The sequence below is a fragment of the Pleurodeles waltl genome, chromosome 2_2 (genome assembly GCF_031143425.1).
Source record: "Pleurodeles waltl isolate 20211129_DDA chromosome 2_2, aPleWal1.hap1.20221129, whole genome shotgun sequence".
Lineage (NCBI taxonomy): Eukaryota > Metazoa > Chordata > Amphibia > Caudata > Salamandridae > Pleurodeles > Pleurodeles waltl.
In genome coordinates this window covers 460,543,102-460,570,861 of record NC_090439.1, presented here as the reverse complement: position 1 = coordinate 460,570,861, position 27,760 = coordinate 460,543,102, and the positions used below count along the sequence as shown (strand labels likewise).

The 27,760-nt window shown below is 43.4% G+C and overlaps 1 protein-coding gene across 2 annotated transcripts in view; it reads left to right on the top strand.

The window, feature by feature from the left end:
* The window catches only part of CEP192 (centrosomal protein 192), a 1,702,116-nt gene that overhangs the window by 201,300 nt on the left and 1,473,056 nt on the right, over nt 1–27,760 (top strand). For both annotated transcript variants that reach the window (XM_069219927.1, XM_069219928.1), the window contains 2 exons: nt 6,040–6,175; nt 26,388–26,521. In XM_069219927.1, the coding sequence (XP_069076028.1) occupies nt 6,040–6,175; nt 26,388–26,521 (270 nt within the window). The remainder of the gene's footprint in view (nt 1–6,039; nt 6,176–26,387; nt 26,522–27,760) is intronic.

The window sequence follows — 27,760 nt, the reverse complement described above, 5'->3', positions numbered from 1 at the left end:
ATGATCTGTAGCTTCCATACCTGCAGCTTCACTTGTCTAACTTCTTGCTGTGACAGATTAAATTATAAGTGTCTCTTGATACCACATGTTTTGGACTTACATTGTTTTAACAATGTTAATGTGAACCGGCTGAAAGTTGCTAATACATACATTATTTAGCATTAACAGAAGGTTATCACTCAACAATGTGTAAGACAGAAAATTACAGGTAAATGTAGACTCAAATCCAGACGAAGGCAATTGCTGCCTAATGTTGGGGCACAGTGTATGGAATCAGTGTATTGCTATACTGGAACAACATTGTTTAATGTGTCCATTGTATTCAGACCCTACAATAAGGAGTTAAATGTTAGTCTCCATTCCCATCTGTTGTCTATCTTTGCCATGCTGTTGTGTGGATCATTTCAATGTGCTGACATCTGTTTCTATAAGGACTTCTGCCAGCTTTGAGACTAGCTGGGCTTTTGCAGTATTTGATTTACCTTGTCTCTACTAAGGTCATGACCTCGATACCCATTTAGGCTTAGATTTAGGCACTGTTTGTTTCTGCTCATATTTGTAAAGCTGCAAAAAACTGTAATCTTTCACCCAGGTTGAATTTTTGTCACTTGAAGTACTCCTTTCAGCTCTTGAAGAAATATTTGGGTTTCTTTTAAGTCTTATCCATATGCCTCCTAATGATGATCATGGAGGACATTTTTTTTTCTCCATCTTTGCATTCCAGCGTGCAGTTATACTGATAGACCTACAGGACCTTAGCAGCCTGATAAATCTCCAGATAAAGAGCTTTTATCTGAAAGTCTTCTGTCAGCCAGGGAGGTATCTGTCACCATTGGCTCTCAACTTTTAAGTGGTGGTGCTCACCTGAATAACTTGACCTTTAATATATTCTGGTCTCAGAAATAAAGTTACACATACATGTATTGGAGTTGAGAGCCCTTTATTTGGCTCTCATATTTCTACTGCATGTCTAAGGCAAACAAGTGTTAATTTTGACTTGAAATATTTGTGCTGTTATTCGCGAACAAATTGGTAGGAGTTGGTTTTCTACTTCTTATCTACGAAGCTGGACCGCAAACATTCAAAAAGGGCTATCAGCAGTTTTTGTAGTGGGGAAGGAGAATCAGATGGTAGATTTGAGTGCTTGGCTTTTGTCAGGAAATCTCAAGTGAGCGCTTCATCAACAATTAGTTGAACAGGTGTTTGACTATTGGGGCCGCATCAGATGTTTAGCCATTTTGTGACTGTGTAAGAAAATCCATGGACCTAATCTGTACGAAACTCACTCTGTTACCTTTATTTGAAGCATTCTTTTGGGAACAGTCCCGGAATAGGCTTGAAGCATTGTTATCTGTTGCAGCTAACTTGCGATAAACATTCAATGCAGGGCGATCTCCTGTCCAAAGACATTTACTTGTAATTTGTTTGAAATGTCCATTCCCACTTGCGTGGCTCTTGAAAGCCTAATGTTTGTAAAACTCCTTTTGGATGCAGAATGAGTAGATATTTTGCTTGCCTCCAAGTGGTGTTACACAAGGAATGTTTGTAGATGGTCAACTTTTAAATCCTGTTGGAAAGTCAATGTCTTAATCTCTTTGTAGGAGATGTTAATGCCATTCTTTCATTTGCTGTGCAGTTGGTAAAGGCTTTAATATAGACATAGTCAAAGGATACCTGGATGTGGTTTTGACCTTTTTGGACCATAAAAAAGTAACCCTTAAGAATTCCAATGAAGACAAACTTTGAGGGTTGAGCTCCTTTGTTTCCCAAGGTTGGATACAAATTTGGTGTTTTTTAAGTGATTACACTCTTTTTCCATTACATAATTCTTTGCAAAAATAGAATGATTACATAATCTTGATACCTGTAGGTCCTTAAGTGATTAAATTCATAGGACTGTCTTTTCTGAACGGCTATCAATTAGATTGCTAATTTATTTGGTTCAGAGAGAGAGAGAGAGCGCGACCAAACTAGGATCTACATCTGGTTGGATATCTGCAGTTCTAGAGCACGTTCTTTATGGGGAACTGCGACTACTGCTCTTTTCAAGAGACTACACATTCAGGATACATGTAATGCAGTAACTTGATTGACAGGTAGTTACTTTTCTACACGTTTTCTATTGCATGTGACAAAACGTTGTAGGTGTGGTGGACCATTTCTGCATTCTTTCAACCCGCGATCTCTATTACTTTGGCTGCTTTCACTTAATCTGCATGAGCAAACATGCATTAGAAATACAAGATACATACCTTTTTAGAAGTTTTCTTTCTGATAATGTTTCTGCAATTTTAGTACATTGTGTCTACCTCTCTTCTTTGAAGGATCTTCTTTCAAATTGTGTTTATTTTGGCTTTATCCACTTGCAACTAAGGTCTGGGAGTCTGTCAATTACGAACTCCATAGTTCCATAATGGCGACACCTGAAATCTGGAAAGTTTGGTATCAAACTTCTCGGGACAATAAATGCACACTGATGTCGGTGTGAGATTTACTGAAAAATACACACAGAGGGCTTCTTACAGATGCCCACTGTATACCAGTCCAACTACTAGTGTTAGGCTGACCAGTTTCTGCCAGCCTGCCGCATCCAGACTGGTTTCTGACAACATGGGGTGAGTGCCTTTGTCACTCCGTGGCCAGGCACAAAGCCTGCACTGGGTGGAGGTGCTTCATACATCCCCCTGCAGGAACTGTAACACCTGGCGGTGAGCCTCAAATACTCAAGCCAGGTGTTAGAGTGCCCCAGGGCACTCCAGCTAGTGGAGATGCCCGCCCCTCCTGACACAGCCCCCACTTTTGGCGGCAAGTCCGGAGGAGATAATGAGAAAAACAAGGAGGTGTCATCCACCAGTCAGAACAGCCCCTAAGGTGTCCTGAGCTGTAGTGACCCCTGCCTTAGGAAATCCTCCATCTTGTTTTGGAGGATTCCCCACACTAGGACTAGGGATGTGCCCCCTCCCCACAGGTAGGAGACAGAGGGTGTAGCCACCCTCAAGGACAGTAGCCATTGGCTGACCTAAACACACTCCTAAATTTAGTATTTAGAGGTGACCCTGAACCCAGGAAATCAGATTCCTGCAACCTGAAGAAAGGACTGCTGAACTGAAAGCCCTGCAGAGATGACTGAAATGACAACTGACTTGGTCCCAGCCCTACCGGCCTGTCTCCAGACTCAAAGAACCTGCACAGCGACGCATCCAGTGGGACCACCGGTGTCTGAGGACTCAGAGGACCGACCTGCACCTAAAGGACCAAGAAACTCCCAAGGACAGCGGCTCTGTCCAAAACTGCAACAAAGAAACCATCTTTAAAGAGACTCCAGCCTCATTCCGGAAGCGTGAGTCTTAATACTCTGTACCAGACGCCCCCGGCTTGTGTCCAGAAGAACCAACACCGCAGAGAGGACCCCCAAGCGACTCCAGCGACGTGGACACACTGAGTCGACCTCCCTGCACCCCCACAGCGACACCTGCAGAGAGGATCCAGAGGCTCCCCCTGACCGTGACTGCCCGGTAACAAAGGTACCCGACGCCTGGAAGAAGCACTGCACCTGCAGCCCCCAGGACTGAGAGGAACCAACTACAGGTGCAGGAGTGACCAGCAGGCGGCCCTGATCCTAGCCCAGTCGGTGGCTGGCCCGAGAAGCCCCCCTGTGCCCTGCCTCCCTCGCCTAAGCGACCCCCGGGTCTCTCCATTGATTCCTATCTACAACCCGACACCTACTCTGCACACTCCACCCGGCCGCACCTGTGCCGGTTTGGGCCCCCCCAGTGCTCTATAAACCCCCCGTGGTCTGCTCCCCGAGGATGCAGGTACTTACCTGCTAGACTGGAACCGGAGCACCCCTGTTCTCAATAGGCGTCTGTTATTTGGGCCCTACTTTGACCTCTGAACCTGACCGGCCCTGTGTTGCTTGTGCGGTGGCTTTGGGGTTGCCTTGAACACCCAACAGTGGGCTGCCTATGCCCAGGAGACTGAACTTGTAAGTGCTTTACTTACCTGAGAAACTAACCAATATTTACCTCCCCCAGGAACTGTTGATTTTTGCACGGTCTACTTTTAAAATAGCTTATTGCCATTTTAACCTAAACTGTGTGTACTACTGCTTTAATTCGAAGTTCCATACTTACCTGTGTGAAGTACCTTGCAATTTATGTACTTACCTAAATTCAGAATCACATGATTTTAAAATAAATGAAGAAAATAATATTTTTCTCTATAAAAAAACCTATTGGCCTGGAGTAAGTCTTTGAGTGCGTGTTTCTCATTTATTGCCTGTGTGTGTACAACAAATGCTTATCACTACCCTCTGATAAGCCTACTGCTCGACCACACTACCACAAAATAGAGCATTAGAATTATCTAATATTGCCACTATCAACCTCTAAGGGGAACCCTTGGACTCTGTGCACACTGTCACTTTGAGATAGTATATACAGAGCCAACTTCCTACACAGTTTAAATGTGGCATTACAGAATACCCATTACTGGATGTCGCCCTCCACTCCCCATCTGTAAGCTGCTCTCCTAAGGTCGTCCTTCAAGGCTAGTCTAGCTTTTCATACCTTCTTCACTCTGTACCCTTTTAGTTCCTTATATAGTCTTCATACCAGGTGTTAAGAGTCACCCACAGTCAACATCTACAGGGTGTCGGTGTGAAGAGGGACCAGGTCCATATTTCCAAAGCTGTCCAGCAATCTGTGTATTGTAGAAACTAGCTGGTTCCCACAGAGAATGTTTTGCAGGCATCCATGAGCAGAATGAACTGGTTTCCAGGATATAGGTCTCGTAGTGTGCTGCAGCCCCGTTCCCACCATCTTAAGGTCACTTCAGGATTCTCATAGTCGCCCTCTCTCAAACCACAGCAGTCTGTTGTACCAGGTAAGGGTAATCCCTGAAGACCCCAGAGCCTTTAATAAGCAGCTCCATCAGTGTAGTATCCGTGTAAGTCAATTTTTGAATTTTTCGCCTTCCTCTGCCCATCTAGCCGCATGTTGCAGCTTTGCCTCACAGTAATATAAGCCACTTCTCTTCCTGTTAATCAATCAATCAGTATTTGTAAAGCGCGGCTATTAACACGTGAGGGTCTCGAGGCGCTGGAGGGAGGTGGGGAGGGTCCTCATCCGAAGAGCCACATCTTAAGGTTCTTCCTGAAGATGGCCAGCGACTGGCTTTGTCTGAGGTGCAGTCCACTTTGTGCATGCCCAGGGTGACTGCTTTGCTTTCCTACCTACATCACGCAGGTCAGCAGGCTAGATAGCATCTTAAAAGGTACCATGGTTCCATGCGTATATTAAGTTCTAAACTATGTAAAGGCGCCTTAGCAATTGCAGTTCTCCCCTCAGTGGGCAATTGTAGTGTATTCCATAATCGTAGGGATTATTTCAGACCCTTTACCATCCTAAATATATTGTGCTAATATTGTTCCTCCATTGCTGGGGATACCATTATTTACAGATCTCAGAACAAATTCAGCTCCCATCTGCGGCCTAAGGTAGGCAGACTAGACAAAGGGCATCCTCCCAACCTCCCAGCTGGTACAACAGTTTCTCTATTGATCTTCAGACTAGCTATATCTCTGAAGTCACCTAAAATGGCCACTAATTCGACTTCCTGCTGCCCATGCACGCAATACTGCATTTTGAGCAAGATGCACACATCCCCTTGTTGACATCACTTTGTCCAAAGGATGTAGGATTCCACTGATAACTCCTTGATCTGTCTAATGTGATGCTGGTTAATGTCATACATGCTTCGAACATGAAATAAGGATGATTGAGGACTAGTAAATAGAGTTTAGGCAAGCTGCACTTATTCTTTTGAATGTGAACTATACTGTTCAGTTAAAAATGGCATTTGAAAAGTTGAACGGATTTTGATAGTTCTGTTTAGTTCAGTCAAGGTATATCCGAGGTTAAAACGTAAGATTCGAGTGGTCAGGTCCTAGAGCATGAACATGACTGTTGGCTTCTGCCAGGTTCCAGTAAAAAAAAATATTTTTCTTTCTCACCCCCCACCCCCTCAAAACCTTTTTAGGTAGAAGCTTTATCCGAGTGTAAATGGCTCTCCGACGACGTACGAAGAGCTGCTTGTGACAACAATGCAAGCCTTTCAAGTTTTCTTGAAAATGAAAAATTGCTTCCCATTGCAGACTTGGATGAATGCTCCACAGGTAATGCATGTAGGAATGAAAATATCGACAGGAATATTGCCAATGTTAGCCTAAATCTAGCATGTAGTGCCAAGGTGTTGAAATATATAAAATGATTGAGGTCGCATTTCTGCACTAGAAGGTGTTAATAATATCTGTTTCTTGGAGTCTTCTCTTTTTACCTCTGCCTTGCACCTCCCTGTTAGTCGTTTTCTTTTTCTAAAGTAAAGCTCTGTCAATTAGCGTAAACTTATGTATTGTTTAGTTTTCTAAAACAGGTGTTTATTGGCTCTAAGCATTCCTTTAAATTGTTCATCATGATCCATAGGAACGATTTGTCCATCATGTGCAGATGGTGACTTGGGTCAAGCAGCACTTTGAAACTTAAACAAAATATATATAACTTGATAGAAACAAATAGAGGCTACTTAGGTAAACGTGATATTGCTCATTGCCCTTTTAGAAATGACAGCTAGTAAGCACGTACAATATTGTGCTCCAGCTTTATTTTTTCAGCTGTATTTTGTGTACATGATAAAGGGATCAGGGAATGCTGCATTATATATATATATATATATATATATATATATATATATATATATATAAAATCTCCAACATGTTAAAATATTTTTAAGGTGTTTAGAACTTTTGTTGTGCATTAATGCTGCTCTATCTTATATAATTAATGCCTTCATTAGTCAGCATAAACGCTTTTTCTAATTCCAAAATATTCTTCCCATATTTAATATCCTAATGATTGCCCTGTTCATGCTTTGTGCAGTAATGAGATGAGAAGGGAAACTGGCCATTTGGAATCTTTTGTGGTTGCCTTTACATAGATAATTGAGACACTGCAGAGACATGCCATGCAGGACTCTTTGCATGCTAATCTCAAGATTTAGGCAAGGATGCTTCACGGCAAGGTGTGCATAGGGGCCACTCAGTTGAAACTACAAAGATGAAGATAGCGAAGACAAATTCATCATAGGTGGCAAACCAAAAGATGCTAAGACATACCTTTTAATATCTCAAATTGTCATCCGAAAGTAACTATCATTTCCCGATTTTCATTGTAATACTCAAGTAAATGTTAAATAATGAAGAAATTGTGGATGTCAGAGCTGTTGTGGAAGGATTTCTTCATCGTCTGAGTTATGGTGCATAAGGTCTGCTTATTTGAAAAACACCGTGAGGCATTTGTCCCATTGTAACTCCATTGCAGCCTTTCAGGATGGATCGACATATGAGTATAAGATCAAGACTGCAGATCCATCTGAGCTTAACCAAGGAGAAGCTGTCGTTGGGACAGACATTTTCATACTAAGAGACAAGTCCTCACACTTCTAGGACAAAAGAGCAGTATGAGGCACCAGAACACCTTTTAGAAGGACTGGACCCTCGGACTTTGAGTCGGAGGAGTTAGACCTACTCTGTCTTGTGGTTGAACACGTTCTCATCCAGATAATTGAACCTTTTCCTTGATACCAACTTTTTTTTAAATTTTTTATTTTTTATTTTTATACTTGTTATTTAAAGAAAGAAAATCGCTTGGGCATAAACATATTTCCCCAATGAAAATATCTACCCAAAGGTCTATTTATTTGCCTACTGGCCCACTACTCAATGTAGAATTTAGATGGCTCTGTAGTAAGGCGTGACGTGGACTAGACAATCAAAGCGTGTACGACTCAAACCATTAAGCTTAGACATTTTCTTTGCATTAACCGTGTAGTTGAACAAATGATCCCTATATGCAGTCAAAAATCACATACATTTTTTTAAATGAAAATAACTTCCTCTCATTTGCCAGCTTATGCATGTTAGTTTCATGCCGTCACACCCCCATGCATGATGCAAAGTGCTATTGAATTGCTCCTGTCCAACTCCTGATGGCAAAAATCTTTTTATGTTTTGTGGAGTTAGATAATGTAAAACTTAAATGATGATATTTAAAACCAAATTTTCTAGGCATTGAATTGACTTGACCAATAGGCATTGGGCAAATTCAAGCAGGTATTAAGTTTACACCTCCAAAAAATCATGATTGGATCTATTTCATAACTGAAGGAAGGTCATTCCACATGAAAGTGCCTAAAGGAAAGGCAATTGAGGCGCTAATATATTTTACCATTTAATAGTGTTGCAGATATTTGGCCCAGTTTTAAACATTGCTGAGTTTTATAAGCACATTTTAAGGTTTACTGGAAGTCAGGCCAGGGGGAGACTATCTTCCTGAAGATTATTTTTGGATGAAATACTTAAAGGCCTTTATTTTGTTATGTCTAGTGTTTTTTTTTTTTTTTTTAATGCCCTTATGTTTAAAAAGCTTAAATTATGTAAAAAAAAAAAAAATATTTTTTTTTAAACGTAACTTCTGTGGGCTCGATTATTTAGGTCGGTAAATCATTTTCTAGGTTTATCACCCAACTCCTTATACTATCTAGTTTTAAATGGAAATGATATCGGCTACATCCCTCTCCGCAATTACTAAACCTGAAGTGAAACATTTAAGTTTGACCGACCAACAGGAAAATTGCTGCAAAAGCGAGCAAGGATGCATCTTCTTGTCTGAGTCTCTATAACTAACTTAAGACAAAAAAATGTAATGCATTTAATCTAGTATTTCAAAGTAAAATTGTTTTCAGCCAAATTTAGGTATGTGGTGAATTTTCACACCTATCATAGCAGGCTTGACATTTATTTTTGCATCACCTCATTGGTTTCTAACCTGAATCGCAGCCCAGTGTTTTGGATCACACGTTTTAACTTCTTCACCTTTTTTGGAGTGCCTACATTTGAGGAGGTTCAGAATATGAATACCAAATTATACACCCAAAGATATGTGGGATAGAGCAAAGAACCAGTACAAGGATCCTGGAAAAGTAATTGGTTAATTAACATGCGTGGAACCAGAGTTGAAGGGTTCACTAACCAAGACAAAGTGAACACTAAGATTAGGAGGAGTTACCCTCTTTACATAATGGGCCTCCAAGATGCATTCCTTGACATTACAGTTAGGCCTTTGCCCAGACACCTTTTAATGTATTGATTTAGCTTCATGCTCATCTAGGTTAGGCTCATCCTTCCATTGCCTTAAGTCATCTCAGAAAATCATAATGATGGAAGCTCATCAAACGGAACACGGATTTCTCAACTATTTATATCATGCTTGGTTAGTAATAATTGATGCTTTTGAGTGACAACGGTTCCTCGTGCAACTGTAGCTTCTTTAGCCTGTTTTTTTATTTTTTTTCAGTGAACTGAAAGAAATGAATTCTTATCTCAAGCAAAAAAGACTGTTTTGTGAGCGGTGTTAAACACCAAAGCTGGAAAGTTATCCTGCAGATAAGATTCTTATTTGCACTTCATAGATGTCAGCTTTTTCACAAGGATTATTTCCCGTTTTAACAGTGTGTGATTCCTATTTTGTGCCATAGCATTCTGTATGTTCCTTGTTTGACAGTGCATGTTTGAGAGTCCTTCAGCATTTCCTCCACGGTCAACAGAGGTGTGCAAGTAGAGGTGGTATAGTTAAAGTTCTCGAACAGTAGAGAAGATGTTACAAAAAGCAGTACCTTTTCAGTGGTTGAAAAGTGATGTGATCATTATAGAGGATGCATTTCTGCATAAGTTGGTCATTTGATTTCAACAACAGTACAGTTCTCTTGGTGCCAAGCTGAACATGCATAAATGCATATTATGTAAACATATTGAACTTGGATAGTTGCCTCACTCTTGAAATATTTTCACCTGTTATCTGCAACACATCCCTCCCATTGAGACAACGCAACAGTTGTGTACTATAGAGCTCTCAGAACAGTAGCCCAACCCATGACACATTCCTGAAACACAACTAACGTTGTTCAAGGTTCAGAGTTCAATTACTAGAACATCCGTAGGTGATAACTTCAGATATGTAGCGTCTTCAGAAAATGGCTACTTATGGGATTAGATCATTTGCCATATCAGGGAATGCTGAAGGCCTAGTTTTGCATCAAGCTTACATTGACCTGAACTGATGTCCTGTTTTAAGATCGCTCCTCCCATTTTAAGGAATTCCAGTGTTACCCAGTGATTCAGAAACACTAATCTCCCAGGAGATACTAATAGTCATCAAGAGACTGCACTAATGGAGATTTCCTCGAACTATAGTCATTTCTCACATCGGAGTTTGCCGTTCACACATGATATTTGATCTGGCTAAGAGGAAATATTTTTCATGTTAGGTGTATTCTGTTGAATTTGCTGTTCTTTCTCTCCATTTTCATTTCGTTCCACTGAGATATTCAACCTTGCTCTTTTTATCTGCTAAGGAGCAAAACGTCTGTTCATTCTTAAACACTATTCATTCCAGTATAAAGGATTATTATTACCATAGCTACCCCACCTTGCATGAAGTTCCCTTGAGTGTTGGCTGTCATTGCATATTAACATTCCCCTTTTCACTTTTCCAGTTGTTAAAGATGTGTACAGTGTCACAAAGTTGTTCTCCCCAAGTCTGGTTACTTCCGTCTATACCTGCCTGATAGCTGAATGTTGTATTTATAAAAGTAACACTACACCCATTTCTCTCTATAAGAGATTAAACTACTTTAATTCATAACTCAAACCTAAAGATGGCACACAGTTTCCAAATTCAAGTATCCATATTCAACCTCTTTTTAGTCCTCTCTGTCTCAGTAGTAAATGTATACTTAAGGTACTGTCTGATCTATGTCCGTCTGCTGCCTAAAAATACAGATGAGTAAAAAGCAGCCATTAATCTTCTTTTTAAATAACTCTTCCTGTTTGTCTGATGTCCTTTCTTTGTGCTTCCCACATAGATTATGGTGTGAGTATTTGTTGTGGGTGTACCCCGATTGGGGAAAAAAAAAACGCAGTGACACAGCCCCAGAATAGCATTTAGTAAATGTGTATGGTCCACATTTGATGGTGGGCTCACTAGCATGGATATCTGCCTCTGCTACTGGACAACACATACTTTGATGGGAAATAGCTGGCTGCAAGGGTGATGGGAGAATGTAGGAAACTGGGCTTCTTTGCAGATGCAGGGCACTTTTGCACCCTTTTAAAATGGCTAGATGCTGATTTTCGATTGACAGTTGTAAAGTGCCCCTTTTGGCATGGTTACCACCCCCCCAACCTTTTGCTTGGTATGGATGCTAACTTGAGTGAGTGTGTGCTGGGCTCTTGCTAACCAGGTCCCAGCACCAGTGTTCTTTCCCTAAATTGTACCATGTTTCCACAGTTGGCCCTCCCCTGGCACACAGCTAAGTCCCGTCCCTTGTAAAAGGTACCAAGGGCTCTGTGACCAAGGAGGGTCCCTAAGGGCTCCATCATGTATTGTGCCACCCTAAGGAACCCCTCACCTAACACATGCACACTGCCATTGCAGATTGTGTGTGTTGGTGGGGAGAAAAAGGTGAAGACGACATGGCACACCTTCCAGGGCGCCATGCTCACAAACCACTGCCTGTGGCATAGGTAATTCACCCCTCCAGCAGGCCTTAAAGCCTTAAGGTAGGGTGCGAACTATACTACAGGTGAGGGCATAGCTGAATGAGCAGTATGACCCCTACAGTGTCTAAGTCGCTTCTTAGACATTGTAAGTGCTGTGTGGCCATATTAAGAACATGGGCTGGGAGTTTGTCATTATGAACTCCACAGCTCCATGATGGCTTCTCTGAAGACTGGAAAGTTTGGTATCACACTTCTTAGCACAATAAACCCACACGAATGCCACTGTTGGATTTATTGTAAAATGCACCCAGAGGGCATCTTAGAGATGCACCCTGTATTTTACCCAACCCGTTAGTGTAAGACTGACCACTCTTGTCAGCCTGCCATTAACAGGCAAGTTTCTGACCCCTTGGGGGTGAGAGCCTTTTTGCTCTCTGGTGTTAGGAACAAAGCCTACTCTGGGTGGAGGTGCTGTACACCTCACCCCTGCAGGAACCGCAACACTTGGCGGTAGGTAAGTCTCAAAGGCTCAGGCCTTCTGTTACAGTGCCCATGGCACTCCAGCTACTGGAGAGTTCAAATCCCCCCCACCCCTCCCTCAAGACCAAACCCCACTTTTTGGGGGTAGGTCTGATGGGGGAAAAAACCCCAGGCATGTGTCCTGGAACCCTGACACCCCGTGTTGCTGGTGGTGCACCCTTGGGGTTAGACTAAACTTTGACTTGTGGACTTGCTAACCCCTGAAGACTGGAATCGTAAGTTGTGTACTTACCTGTTAAAAGTCCTTACACCCCCGCCACCCCCAGCACTCTATTGACTCCTATGTTTAGAAACTGAAAAGCATTACTTGTAAACTGCTTTATCTGCAAATACCAAAATACATTTGAAATGTATGCTTGATACCTATTTACAACTGTACTTAATTGCAACAAAAATCTTCTGGGTCTAGTAATAGTTACACATTAACTCCAATTTTTTTTTTATAGCAAAATAGTCATTGAGCGTGTGCCTCATTTCTTAACTGTGTGTGTACAACAAATGCTTTACACTACCATCTGATAAGCCTAACTTCTTGACCACACTACAACAAAAGAAAGCATTATTATTATTTGCTTTAGCCTTTGTCCTTTAAGCCTCTAGGGAACCCCTGGACTATGTGCATGCTATAATCTCATTTTGGTGTAGTATATACAGAGCCAGCTTCCTACAACAGTGCTCTGAGGCCTGCTATACAGTCAGTGCTCTTTCCTTAAAAACAAGCTGTCTAATGGTTTACAATGGGCACACGACTTTAGCACCGCTCTAAGTCCCTAGTGAATGGTACCCCTGTTACCTAGGGCATGGGTACTAAAGAGGGTCCCGAAGGGCTGCAGCATCCCTTATGTCACCCTAAGGGACCCACACATTAATTGCACACAGCCTGCCGTTGCAGACTGCATATCAGGGTGCAAATCCGGAGTTAAAAAATGACATCGTACACACACACATTGTGTGCCATGCCAAACAGTCACTGCATGCATTCTATGTAAGTCACTCCTACAGCAGGACATAAGAGCCGTAAGACAGTATGCATTATAATACATGTGAGGACGTATCTGCATGAGCAGAAAGCCCCTGTGAAGGCTAGTTCTAATCCTAGACTTTGCAAGTGACCAGGCAGCCATCTTAAAGTATGTACTGGACACTGGCCAGCATGAGTGACCCAGCTACATGATGGCTGCACAGAAGATGGTGGTGTTTGGTATCCTACACATCATCATAATCAATCCACACTAATGCTGCTATGGCATTTATTATGTCATGCTCATAGGCGGCACCTTAGAGAGGCCCACTCTGAAACCTACTAGTCCTCTAGTGTATTGGCTGACTGGTTTCAACCAGCCTGCCATCACAGGCAAGTTTCTGACCCCCTGGAGGTGAGCGCCTCTGCCCTCCGAGGTCAGAAAATGCCTCATCAGGCATGAGGTGTTAGTACCTCATCCAACAGAATGACTAGTAATTCTGCATACGAAGTCCAGGGACTTGAAAGTCCTAGCTGTCTTTGGTATGTGACCCTCTGCTTATCCCAGACCTGGGAGAGGCAACCCCCTGCCCTGAGGCCCATTTGGCACCAGGTGGGAAAATTAGCTATGCAGCTGGGGATATTGCACTGTCTGGCTGGACACACCTTTAGGTTGACCAGCCTAAAGTGAACACAAAGTTAGGAATTTCCTGTGTGGTGGAATTGGGAATTCTGGAACAGGGTGATGCCCACTTCCAAAAGAAGTGGTCATCTAGGGGGTGTAGAGACCCGAGGGGTAAGTAGCCCATTGGCAACTACCCTTAACACCCCTAAGTGGAGTATTTAGTGGACCCCCTGATAGCAGTATTTCAGATTCGCTAGATTTAAGAAGGACACGGAGAGCTGAGAAAATTGAGAACTGAGGAGCGGCAATTGATATGGCTATATATAGCCTGCCTGCTGTCCCCGACAATTGCACCAAAGCAGACTGGTCCTGCAGCTGTTCTGCCTCCAAAAGCCTGGGAGGACTGCGAGCACTTCGAGAAGTAAAAAGGATCTACTGTGGAGTAGCAGAGCTGCTTCCTTGCAGACACCTAAGAAGACTCAGAAGGTCTCCGGACCGCAAAAACGTAACACCAGACAGCATCATTGCACCCGTGCCCCCTAGCCTGTATTAAAGTGGGCCAATGGTGCCATTAAGATCATTAAACATGCTTCCACCTCAGAGGTCTAATGTCCAACCAGTTTTACTCAAGAGAATGCCGGACACCCGCCGTATTCCCACCCCATGCTCTGCCCTCTCTTCAGAGATAAAAGTAATCTATGCACACCTTAAAAGTGCAGATGACGTATGTCTACTCCTTTTTGATTCTATCATGACCTTATTCTTATTTGGATGGTGACTAAAATAAATCCTTGTACTCCTACATCACCTGAAGGTTTACCCTCAAGAATCTCCCCAGCAGATGACCTCACCTCAACAACATATTCTTCATAGTTTGTTCAAAATTGAACATTACGATGGAAAAATATGCAAGCCACAGTGTTTCTCTTCTTGGAGGCTCAGTTAAGAACATCACTTCAACCTCTCCTACCTCTTGTTCCAGGGTTTCTGGGACTACTCAGCAGGGGCTGACATGAAAGGTTATTGTCTTGGCTTTTAGAACTAGCAGAGGAAACATTTCTAATCCCTTCTGCTATGAAAGCTGCCACTCAACACCTGCTAAAGAAATAAATATCCCGGATGGAATTCGGATTTTTTTTAAGGCTGATCCGAAGCCAGACTGATAGCGTCTAAGGGAAGCCTTCTCCCTGAAAAAACTGCTGCATTCCCAAACTGAGTAAGCAACCACGGGAAGAACGATGTGTGGCACAGCAGACACTGTACTGAAGTGTCATTGTAGCACCTTTGTCAACTGCCAGTGGCAGCTTAGGCACCCCCTTTCCCCAACTACTTCTCCAGTGTGAAAGTGCAAAGAGGTTATCCCATTATGCAGTCATGCAAAAGAGTTTGAGATAATAACAGAAAGATGGGTTCTGAATATTGTAAAACATAGTTTTTCATTAGGATTATATCTAACATCAGAGAATAAGTGTCCAGCTAGAGCGTTGAGTAGGAGATGCACAGATGTGACAGTGCTTGAATTCGACATAAGTAAAGGTATTAAGTTAAGCAACATAACAAGAAAGCTGATATGTGAAGGATATGCATGACAAAGTAAAGGAATACAATTTCACAATGAAGCATATATAAATTAACTTCTCTTCTCTCCCACCATTAATGATATGCGATTTTTAAAACACTTTTTTGAGCTTCAATATACATCACATACTATCCATCCAAACAAATGAAATACATCATTAGAAATTTCTAATTCTGAAATCTTTCATTAGGGCAGCACAAGGGGCTACATCGGATACCTGCATGTAAATTTCTGAACCGGACTAAGAACCTAGAATAGACGTTTTAATGGTGCAGTACATTTTACGCTGTATGCCTTCCAAACCATAAATATGCAGTCTCTCACCCCAACCCCCTCATAACGGCATCATTCAATCAAATCTCCTTAAATGCAGCATTCATATATCCAACATGTTTTTGAAAAACAACCCTTTATGAACCATAGGAATCCAATTTGATCTACATATGAAGATTTAAAAATAATAGTTAAGTATGACATGCCAAAAAAAGCTGCAAAAAGAGCCCTGCAGTTAAATCAAATATCCGAACTCGACATCCTCCTGGGAACAAGCAACATACTATCTATAAAGAGTACATCCTATGGAGTGCAGCAGGAAATATATTACATTAAAAAATAAAATAATGTCCTCTTTCATAAATTACAAACTCCCCCACCAGTGCAGCATTCGAAAAGGTGAGAATTCGAAATGCTAATTGATAGTGTTGTGTCCATAGACAACATATCCACATCTCTATTGTGATTAAGTGCAACATGCATAAGTGCAGGGAAAAAGTGCAATGTGCAGACCCCTAATGAAACAGCTCTATGAAATATAACTGAGCACCTAATAAGAATTCCTACTAGAATGGGCGTGGCCCAGAAGAGTTTCAAAAGGCTCCGAATGACTCTAAAACTCTAGTAGTCCCCAACATGTTTCACATAAGCCTATACGAATTTCTTTGTCCTCAACATCTATTTCCACCGCCTCTGCAAAGTAGGAACCTGGTGTGTCCTCCAAACTTGGAGTGTAAAGAGCGGGCTATTATGAATGAAATTGAGATTAAAAACCGCCCTGCCCTACTGACTCTCCAGCTGTCCTTCAAAACCCCAAATACTCGACTAGCATTGGGGATCATTGTTATATGAACTCCTTTGCTTAATGTGAAAAATAGCCCCTCCCAGAAATGACTTAATTTTGCACATGCATAAAATGTATGTAGCCAATCTCCCTTGTCATCCCGCAGGCAACAAATGCATTGGTCAGGTACTTCGGGTACATTTTTTATGGAGGTCACTGGGGGTACAATACCCCAGCCAAGGAGACAAGTCAGTCACTCTTAAATTATTGCCGATCTCTGAAATGACCAAATGACCTTCCGGTCATCTTCAGTTAGTCGACATCGAGCTTTTACAAAACTTTTCTCAAAGACCCCGGGGATGACAACCTGAATCAGAATGCCACGCAACAACCTGTACCAGTTCCCAATGCCAGTTAGCCTGCTCGTAACAAGTGAACGCATAACCAGGTGTGGTTCCTGGCTAACCTTGTAAGATATTAAAGCAAAAATCTTTAAAAAAATAAAATAAAATAAAAACTCCATCTCAAACTATTGTTCTGAACCCCACACCTCGGGATTACCCAAGTTATTACTTTACCCCTAATAACAAAATCCCCTAACTCTTTAAAACCCTGAGGCACCCAAAAAACCGTCTCACCCCTCAAAGTCGAGCCCAAATGATTACACTCCTGAATCTGGAAGTAATTAAAATCTCCAGGGGTTGGGTATGATTGAAACGAGGCAGTCATCCTACTAGCGAAGTGTCAGTGTCTGATACCTTGTGTGCTTATGCAATTTAGCTGTCTTGATAAAAGCTGACAGACCGATTGCAGATTCCTGCACCATTTTTCTTATAAAAAAAATAAATAAATCATTCAATACTAAATACTTTCTCCTGCCCTCCACCAATCTTTCTGCTTCCTGGAATAGCAGTGGGAGCTTGCCAGTAACATATATTCCTGAATATCTAATTGGACTTTGAGACCTGGCCTGTTTTAGGGAAACAGGTAGTTCTTCAATCGATGCATTAAAAAGAAAACTACAGTCTTGCTTTGATTGACCTTTTGCTCCTCACCTGGCCCCCTTATGCCCGTAAATTCCTCTAACAGGTCCATAGTCCCTTGTACATTTGCTTTATTGGGCTTGAGGTACAATATTTCATCTGCAATCAATTTTAAGTTTTGACATCCCCTACACTGGTGCCCTTATCCTTGCTTTACTACGTATTTTTATCTCTAGAGGTTTAATAAAAAAAAGGCAAACACCCATCCTGTGCCCCGGTTAATAGACACTTTACCCTCATTACTTTAATTCACGATCACTTTAGCCTGCGCTCCGTGATACAGATTATTAAGCATATTGGCAAATAGCAATGGGAACCCGAATTCAACCAAATGGAAAAGTAAAGCTTCCCAGTAAACCAGATTAAATGCCTTTTTAGCGTTGCCATAACTGCTACTGCAGGCATTGAGTGAAACTAAAAAGTCTATTGCATGAATCAAAAAAACTGTGTGCAGTCATGAGACAATTGGAAACAAGTTCACTCTGATGTGGTCTAACGATTGACCAGCTGGAAAAATCAGAGTAGCCCATATTTTGGTCAGGAGCTTAGTCAGCATTAAGAAGGCTGATGGGTCGGGAAGAGTTAATATTCAACAGAGATTTACCTTTTATAACAAAGCTTGCTAAACTAGATTCTTTGAAGGAAAAGGAACTACCCCTCCTTCCTTCATGTAGTTGAACAGTTCAGTTGAAAAGGATACCAGGTCTTTTTTTTAAACGGAGGAAAATCCATTACTATCACATTCTTCTGCACTACGAATGTTCTCAAACTCTAGAACCTCAGGCTCTGTTATCTTCCCGTTCACTGCCTTGGCCAACAAAAACAGGGCTTTGTGGCAGTCATAAGGAGCTAAGATACTGCACTATACGTGAGGGCAATACAGACTACCTTTTTTCATATAGCTGTCTGTAGTGTTGCATGAAGACAGAAGTGATCTCGTGCTTCTCAAATACTATCCTTTGAGTAGCCGGATTCTCAATTTTCCTAATAACATATTTGCCATGCTTGATCTGCGTGGACCAAGCCAAAAATGTAACAGTCTGCTGGCTCTCCTCATAAAGTTATTGCTGATATGCCTTTGAACTATTATTCTTTCCAGTATAAAAGGTCCCTTAAATTTTGTTTAGCCTTCTCTGAACAGTTCAATGATCCCCGATCTGCGAAGCTGATAGCTGCCCTCATGGCCACATTTTCCACAAATTATTATTCTTTTATTTGCCTGATGCGTTCTTTATTTTGATTAGCTCTAAAGTCGATAGGATGGTCAAATGACGTAGCCTAAAAGCTTCCCAAACCGAAAACAGAGGGTTGGTTTAAAAAAAAAAAAAAAAAAAAAAAAAACAGCTACAGATATCTGCATAACTTCAAAGGTCTACTGAGCTGCCACCTAGGTCCTTCTCAAGTGGGAGTAGCCAATTCTGTTGAGATTCATACCACCAAATGGTCTGAAAAGGTGTTTGCCCAAGTGTCTGACCCAGCCCTCTTCAAGGACTGGAAGACCAGAAAAACAAAACGGAAAGCAGTTCTAAAACGATGTGTAAAATAAGTAAATTGTATTATGCCTGGATGATCGGCGCACCAAGTATCTAAAAGACCTAAATTCTGTTTACGAAAGGAGACCGCTCTTTTGGTCTTAGACTTCAGACACGTCTAACAAGGCTAAAAAACAGCTAAAGAAAGATCCTGAATTAAATTAACTCACAACCCCCCCCATAAAAAAAAAAAATCACCAGAACCTCCCCAAACCACCCCCCCCCCCCCCCAACCCCCCCCCCTGCCGCCAATAGCAATGTTATGGATACTTAATAAGGAATTTGACTCCTAGCTAATGGGACTGTAATAGTTTACCAAGTTGAGGGGGGAGCCATGGACCAAGACATTCAACCACAACCATCTGCCACAAGGATCTCTAATTATTTCCCTAACTTTAGTCAGTACTGTTGCACAGGTAGATTGCTACACTTCGAACTGCAATACCCACTGAAGCGAAATACACATTTGACTACCCCTTAAGAATAAAAAGTTTTGGAGCATTACACTTCAAATGAATCTTCTGTTAATAAAAATAAAAAACAAATCTCCTCTGGAGAGAGTGACATCAGCCATCGTATCTGTTCCCCATATTTGCCCTTGTTAGACACCATTAGCATCACTGGAAATAATCCATACATTCTGCCTTGTGGAATTTCTATACTCTAGTGCCTCTTGCTGTCCTAACAAGCTTTCACACTCTCTCCAGACAATCTGCATTGGTGAAGCTTGAATTTTCCTTTACTCCCAGCAACTGTCCTCTCCCTACCAAACCAACCTCCCCTTGCATCCCCACTCCCCCCCCCCACCCACCCAAACCCCTGTGCCCCTCTGTCCTCCATCACCCGAGGGGGGGGGGGGGATTGCCTTCACTACCCCCCCTCTCATCCACCCACAAAAAGGGTGCTAAGGTACTATATCCCTCTGCACTGGTGCTCCAACAATTACCAATCCACATCCCCCTGGAAGCATACCACTCTTCAAAAGATACAAAACCCCAGATGAATCAGTATATCATTACTAAAGGAGTCCTTAGGTGCAACCTCTGAACCAAGTCCAATGACCTGGATCCAATTGTTTATCTTGTGGAGAGACTCTTGCACCTCCCGGATAGATGAGGGGGTGGAATTGACCTTATACCAGCACCTTTAGCTTAGAGAGTTGTTCAATAGATGGTTAAGCCCCCTCGGATTTGAACAAGTTGATTATCCTAATAGTCTTCTTTGCTGAGCCGCAGATGCCAAAATGTGAGAAAATGCAAAACTGGTGCACCTCAGTAATGGAAATCTTTTAGTTTCTATAGCCTTGGACAAAATGCGCTTCTTAACACGATAATCTGCAAAATTTACCAATATCGTGCAGGAGAACTTAGCGCTGGTGGAGCAGTGAGCCGGTACTCTGATCCCTGGTGATGGTCCAATCCCCAACTAGATCAGGCATTTTCCTAAAGATCAAGTCCATTGACTAGGGCACTTGCTGTCCTTTGCACCCCTCCGGCACCCCAACAATTTGAAGATTTGAGCATCTATCATAATTCTTCAAATCATCAAGCTTGCTTTCGAAAAGGCCTTTGTTCTTTTTAAGGTGGAGCACTTCTTGCTGCATTGATGTCACCTTCTCCTCCAAATCGGAGATTGTGGTTTTGCCCTCTTTCATTCTCCCTGTGAACTGGATCATATTTTCTTCAACCTATTGCCATCTTTTGTGGAGCACAGCAATTTCATGTGCCTGCAATGCCTTCATTTCTCTTATTTTCAATAAGATGATGTGGAGCATGCTTTGTTAGTCTGATAAGTATCCACCATTATTACCCCCTTGTTCGTGATCCTTTTGTAAATCCTGGTCCCTCTGAGTTTCTCCATATTCCGGTGAAGCCTGCTCTGCGCCTGTATCTCGCTGGTAATTGTAATCAACCCTGGAGTCGCTACTGGGGCCTGTTCCTGAGGGTAACGGGACTGTGGTCTATCTCCTTCCACTGCCTGGGTCCTTGACTGAGTTTCTACCTGCTCCCACAGGTAGCTCTGTCAAATTTGGTGTAGAAGTGGCTGGCTTGGCTCCTGATTTGCTGCATAGCAGCGCCTTCCCCATCATACGTTTCACTAATTTTGAAAACAGTAGAGGTTGTTTGAGCTTGGCTTGACGCTGCTTCCCTACGATTGTCTGTCCCAAGCTCAGTATTGCGGTCAGGGTGCTCTTCACTGATGGAGACGGACCTGATTCAGCCTTCTTAAAGTCAGAAGATTCTCCACAATTCCCATTTTGGACCCCTTCTCTCTTCCATTCTGACTACTGAGCCTTTCGGACTACTCATCAAGTAGCTCTCTGGCTTTAGCCTCCATCCTTGCTCGGCATTGCAACTCACCCTGGCTGCCTCAGATTTACCTTGGATCCCTGACATTTCAGTTTCTGGAATTGAGTAAACTGGATATTTACAGTACCTGGGGTGTTAATTGCTTTAAGATGTTGTTTTTGCATCCTGTATCAAAATTCCCCTTTACATGGTTCATATAAACAGTCTTTAGGCCCAAGAGCCATGGGTCTACGGGAATGATGAAGAAATAGTGGCGTTCTCCAGAATCATTACAAAATAGCCACTCCCAGTCACAATAGCCAGGCACAGCCTCCTATCATGCCTTCAATTGCAGCCAGCCGCTGACGGTGAACGCTGCCCTGACTTGTTGCGACCAGCTGCACTCACCTTTTTACCCGGGAGCTAAGGTGATCACCATCCACTGGAAAGCTGTAGGGTGAGTTGAAAGCTCCTCAGAATCACATTGATGCTGCTGTCTTAATGGAGGGGCCAGGTGCCATCCATTTTCCCTGAAAAATAAAATATAAAACACACACTCTTTCTCTTCTTCTCTCTTTCCCCTTTTTCTCTTTTTTTCCCTTTCCCCCTTCCTTTTCCCTTGGAAAATGGCTCCTTGTTGCATCTACTCCTCTACTTTTTGCCTGGTATTGATGCAGACTTGACTGAGAAGTGTGCTGGGACCCTGCTAACCAGGCCCCAGCACCAATGTTCTTTCACTAAAAATGTACCATTGTTTCCTCAATTGCCACACCCTTGGCAAACAGTTAAGTCCATTGTAAAAGGTACCAGTGGTACCAAGGGCCCTTTGAACAGGGAAGGTCCCTAAGGGCTGCAGCATGTGTTGTGCCACCCTAAGGGACCCCTCACCTAACACATGCACACTGCCATTGCAGATTGTGTGTGTTGGTGGGGAGAAAAAGACAAAGTCGACATGGCATCCCCCTCAGGATACCATGCACACAAAATTCTGCCTGTGGCATAGGTAAGCCACCCCTGTGGAAGGCCTTAAAGCCCTAAGGCAGGGTGCACTATACCACAGGTGAGGGCATAGCTGCATGAGCAATATGCCCCTACAGTATGTAAGAGTATTCTTAGACATTGTAAGTACAGTGAGGCCATATTAAGTATAAGGTCTGGGAGTTTGTCAAAATAAACTCCACAGTTCCATAATGGCTACACTGAACACTGGGAAGTTTGTTTTCAACCTTCTCTGAAGAATAAACCCACACTGATGCCAGTGTTGGATTTATTAAAAAATGCACACAGAGGGCATCTTAGAGATGCCCCCTGTATTTTACCCAATCCTTCAGTGCGGGACTGACTGGTCTGTGCCAGCCTGCCACTGAGATGAGTTTCTGACCCCATGGGGTGAGAGCCTTTGTGCTGTCTGAGGCCAGAAACAAAGCTTGCAGTGGGTGGAAGGTGCTTCACACCTCCCACTGCAGGAACTGTAACACCTAGCAGTGAACCTCAAAGGCTCACGCTTCGTGTTATAATGCCCCAGGGCACTCCAGCTAGTGGAGATGCTCGCCCCTCGGACACAGCCCCCACTTTTGGCGGCAAGTCCGGAGGAGATAATGAGAAAAACAAGGAGTTGCCCTCCAGCCAGGACAACCCCTAAGGTGTCCTGAGCTGAAGTGACCCCTGCCTTAAGAAATCCTCCATCTTGCTTTGGAGGATTCCCCTCAATAGGATTAAGGATGTGGCCCCCTCCCCACAGGGATGACGCACAAAGAAGGTGTAGCCACCCTCAAGGACAGTAGTCATTGGCTCTTGCCCCCTGACCTAAACACACCCTTAAATTGAGTATTTAGGGGCGACCCTAGACCCAGGAAATCGGATTCCTGACCTGAAAGCCCCGCAGAGACAACGGAGACGACAACTGACTTGGTCCCAGCCCTACCGGCCTGTCTCCAGACTCTGAGAACCTGCACAGCGACGCATCCAGCGGGACTAGCGACCTCTGAGGACTCAAGAGGACTGACCTGCACCTAAATGACCAAGAACATCTAGAGGACAGCGGCTCTGTCCAAAACTGCAACAAAGAAACCATCTTTAAAGAGACTCCAGCCTACCTCCGAAAGCGTGAGTCCTCACACCCTGCACCCGATGCCCCTAGCTCGTGTCCAGAAGAACCAACGCCGCAAAGAGGACCCCCAGGTGACTCCAATGATGTGGACACCCGGAGTCGACCTCCCTGCACCCCCACAGCGATGCCTGCAGAGAGGATCCAGAGGCTGCCCCTGACCGCCTAGTAACAAAGAAACCCGAAACCTGGAAGAAGCTCTGCACCCGTAGCCCCCAGGACCGAGAGGAACCAACTACTGGTGCAGGAGCGACCAGCAGGCAGTCCTCATCCTAGCCTAGTCGGTGGCTGGCCCGAGAGAAGCCCCCTGTGCCCTGCCTGCATCGCCTAAGTGACCCCCGGTCTCTCCTTTGTTTCCTATCTACAACCCGACACCTACTTCACACACTGCACCTGGCCGCCCCTGTGCTGCTGAGGGTATATTTTGTGTGCCTGTTTGGGATGCCCCTAGTCCTCCACAAAACCCCCTGGTCTGCTCCCTGAGGACGCAGGTGCTTACCTGCTAGCAGACTGGAACAGTAGCACCCCTGTTCTCCATAGGCGCCTATGCTATTTGGGTCCTACTTTGACCTCTGCACCTGACCGGCCCTGCGTTACTGGTGCTGGGTGTTTGGGGTTGACTTGAACCCCCAGCAGTGGGCTGCCTATGTCCAGGAGATCGAACTTGTAAGTGCTTTACTTACATGAGAAACTAACCAATACTTACCTCCCCCAGGGACTGTTGATTTTTACACTGTCCACTTTTAAAATAGCTTATTGCCATTTTTGCCAAAACTGTGTACATTACTGTTTAAATTCAAAGGTCCATACTTACCTTTGTGAAGTACCTTACAACTTATATACTTACCTACATTTTGAATCTTGTGGTTCTAAAAAAAATGAAGAAAATATTATTTTTCTATGTAAAAACCTTTTGGCCTGGAGTTAAGTCTTTGAGTGTGTGTTTCTCATTAATTGCCTGTGTATGTACAACAAATGCTTAACACTACCCTCTGATAAGCCTACTGCTCGATCGCACTACCACAAAATAGAGCATTAGTATTATCTAATTTTGCCACTCTCAACCTCTAAGAGGAACCCTTGGACTCTGTGCACACTATCTCTCACTTTGAGATAGTATGTACAGAGCCAACTTCCTACACTTTCTCTTTCTCCTTCTTCTCCTTCTTCTATCCTTCTCCTCTTCGTCTCCTTCTCCTTCTCCTCCATCTCCTCCTCCCTCTCCTCCTTCTTCTTCTCCTCCTTCTTCTTCTTCTTCTTCTCCTCCTTCTTTCTTCTCCCCCTGCTCCTCCCCCTTCTCTTCCTCCTCCTCCTTCTCCTCAAACAATGTTGCAAGCAGAATCTTCATCGCAGATGTGGATTGTTGGTTCCTGAAGGGGACAGTCACGGTTCCAGTGGCTAGGAGTCATAGAGGTTGCAGGTGAGTCCTGCTGGAATCTAGCTACTCGAATCTGAGGACCCACCCAAGAAAGAGACCCTAAATAGTCAAGACAGGTGGTCAGCTGGCTAGGTGACCATTCCCCCCTATCAGGAGGGGGCTCTAATGTCACCTGCCTGACCTGGCCACTCAGATGCTTCCAGAGGACCCTGCCAACCTTGGGTTCATGATGGCAGAACCCAGGGACCCTCTGGAGGAACTTCGGGCATCACCCCTGGGGTGGTGATGCACAGGGGAGTAATTACTCCCCTTTCCATTGTCCAGTTTTGTGCCAGAGCAGGGACTGAGGGGTCCCTGAACCAGTGTAGACTGGTTTATGCATGGAGGGCACTAAATGTGCCCTTCAAACCATACCAGTGGCTTGGGGAGGCTACCCCTCCCAAGCCATGTAACACCTATTTTGAAAGGGAGAGGGTGTTACCCCCCTCTCCCAAAGGAAACCCTTTGTTCTGCCTTCCTGGGCTTGAGCATTTCAAGCAGCAGGAGTGCAGAAACCCGTCTGAGGGGTGGCAGCAGCTTGGGCTGCCCAGAAAACCCCAGAAGGCTGGTAGGATCAATGCTGGGGGTCCTCGAAGGAGCCCCTAGTGCGCATGGAATCATACTTCCAATACTGGCAACAGTATTGTGGTATGATTCAAACATGTTTGATGCCAAACATGCCTAGGTTTGGAGTTACAATTATGTAGCTGGACATAGGTAGTGACCTATATACCATACATGCATAAAATGGCTTCCCCGCACTCAAGAAGTCCAGGAAAATGGAACTGGAGTTGGTTGGGGGCACCTCTGCTAGTGCAGGGGTGCCCTCACACACAGGTACTTGCACCCAGTCCTCTGGGCTAGGAGGGCCTGCCATAGGGGTGACTTTCAGTGACCTGGTGCAGTGACCTGTAGTAAAAAGGGTGCATGCACTTTCATGCAGGCTGCAATGGCATGTCTGCAGATACTTTGCATGCCTGCAGCCCATGGAGCATAATACATGCTGCCATGAGAGGCATAATACATGCTACAGCCAATGGGGATCCCCTGGTACCCGGAAACCCTGGGTACCATATACCAGAGACTTATATTGGGGCACCAGTATGCCAAATGTACGGTGTATGTGGTTCAAGTAACCACTTTTGAAGGGAGAGGGCATAGTCACTGGGGTCGTGGTTAGTAGGATCCCAGTGAACACAAACACACTGACAGACAGGCAAAAATTGGGGGTAACCATGTTAAAAAGAGACTACTTTCCTACAGGTGCCAGTGTCAGCATTCTCTCTGCTCGGCATCCTTGAGCTGCTGCTTGTGCCTCTGTGGGTTGGGTGGAGCACGGAGTGCACTAGCGGCAGAGCATGTGGGCTGCATCTGCAGTCATTCTCCCCATTCATGATATGCTAATGCATGAAATGAAGTCTTAACAGAAAGGGATATGTGTATTTTTTTTGGGGGGGGGGGGGGTTGGAAAGGAAAGGAAAAATCCAGGTGTTTAGGTACTGCTATGTGAAAGTGGGAGTAAACATTTAGTTGATGACAGGTCATTGGAGATTAGTGTCAAGCCTAACATTTTTGTTCACACTGGAGTTTTATTTTTATTAAATATAATCTTATTTTTTCATAGATGATGATGTGGAAGATGACGAGTTGTATGATAACCACCTAGAAAATTATTTTGAGAGGCTGGTACCACCAGGAATGCAAAGAGAAGAAATTGAAGGTCAGGAACTTCCTGAATCACCAAGTGGTTCCCTTCAGGTATGTGTCCGTGAGTTGTTCAAATATTTATTTAGTTATAACAGCTGGCAGTTTTGTAGCAAATGAATTTACAGGATTTTCCCTTCCCTTTCAATTGTAAGCTTTAAAACAATATTCAAGATAATATTTTTGTTAAAAGCTACTTAGTGAGTGAGTCTTTGATATCATTGTTTTGGTAGTGCTGCACCTTTCTCAGATAGTTGGCTGAATTAATGACCCTTTGTACAGATTACATTTAAAGATTTTTGATATTTCTACTTTTGTTCTACCTGTTGTAATGTATTGCTTGATGTATAGAAAACCACATCAAACCAGACTCCGGTAGCCATATTTAGCTTATGAAATTGATGACCTGCAGTTCCACAAGCTGGCTTCTTACATTCCCAATTTACACAAACTGTTAACTGTTTGTTGTGGATCAATAAATTGTTTCTTAAATAGAAATTTGAAACAGTAAGTATGGACAGCAAGACACTACTCTTAAAGCTGCATTAGAGGTTCTTAGTTAGATTGAGAAAGAACAGTGGGAAGCCCCCTGTAGATTTGGCACTTAGGTGAAATGCAAGCCACTGAAAATTCTTTAAAGCATTAATGAGGCCGAGAAACACAAGGAGCAGCTGTAGTCTGTTGATGAAATGGGTTTCAAAGTTACGTGTATAATGAAAATGAATATAATGAAGTTTGCTACCAAATATTATGTAAGTAGGAATATGGCAACAACGTGGGATAATCACATTGACAATGTACTTTGATCCACTAAAAATCAGACTACTATGCACGTGACATTAAGTGCACTCATTGCAACAAAAAGATTCTGTGACTTTAAGGCCACAGTATAAAAGCATGGTTGATTTCATCACGTGGTTATTCTTTTTGAAAAACAATGCACCTATGATTAAGGCTGTGTTGTCAGCCGAAATGCGTTTCCATCTATAGTTGAGCCGATAGTACTAGCGCCCAACTCGAGCCTGTTCGGGCTTACCATGCCGAAGCCCGATGGATCAGACTCCATTCCGAATCTGTCCTCAATGCCGCGCAAAATTTCCATACACAGACCAACACCCGGTATGTCTCTCTCCCGATCACTGAGAAGAGGATTGTGAAGCCTGTTGATCGTTTGCGATCCAAGAAGACACTACGTGACTGGAAAGTCAGGAGACTGGAAATGGCGTGTAAGAGTACAGAGTATATCGACACCCTTGAGGAAGAACAGGCGCAGACAGCAGTTTCCATTCAGGA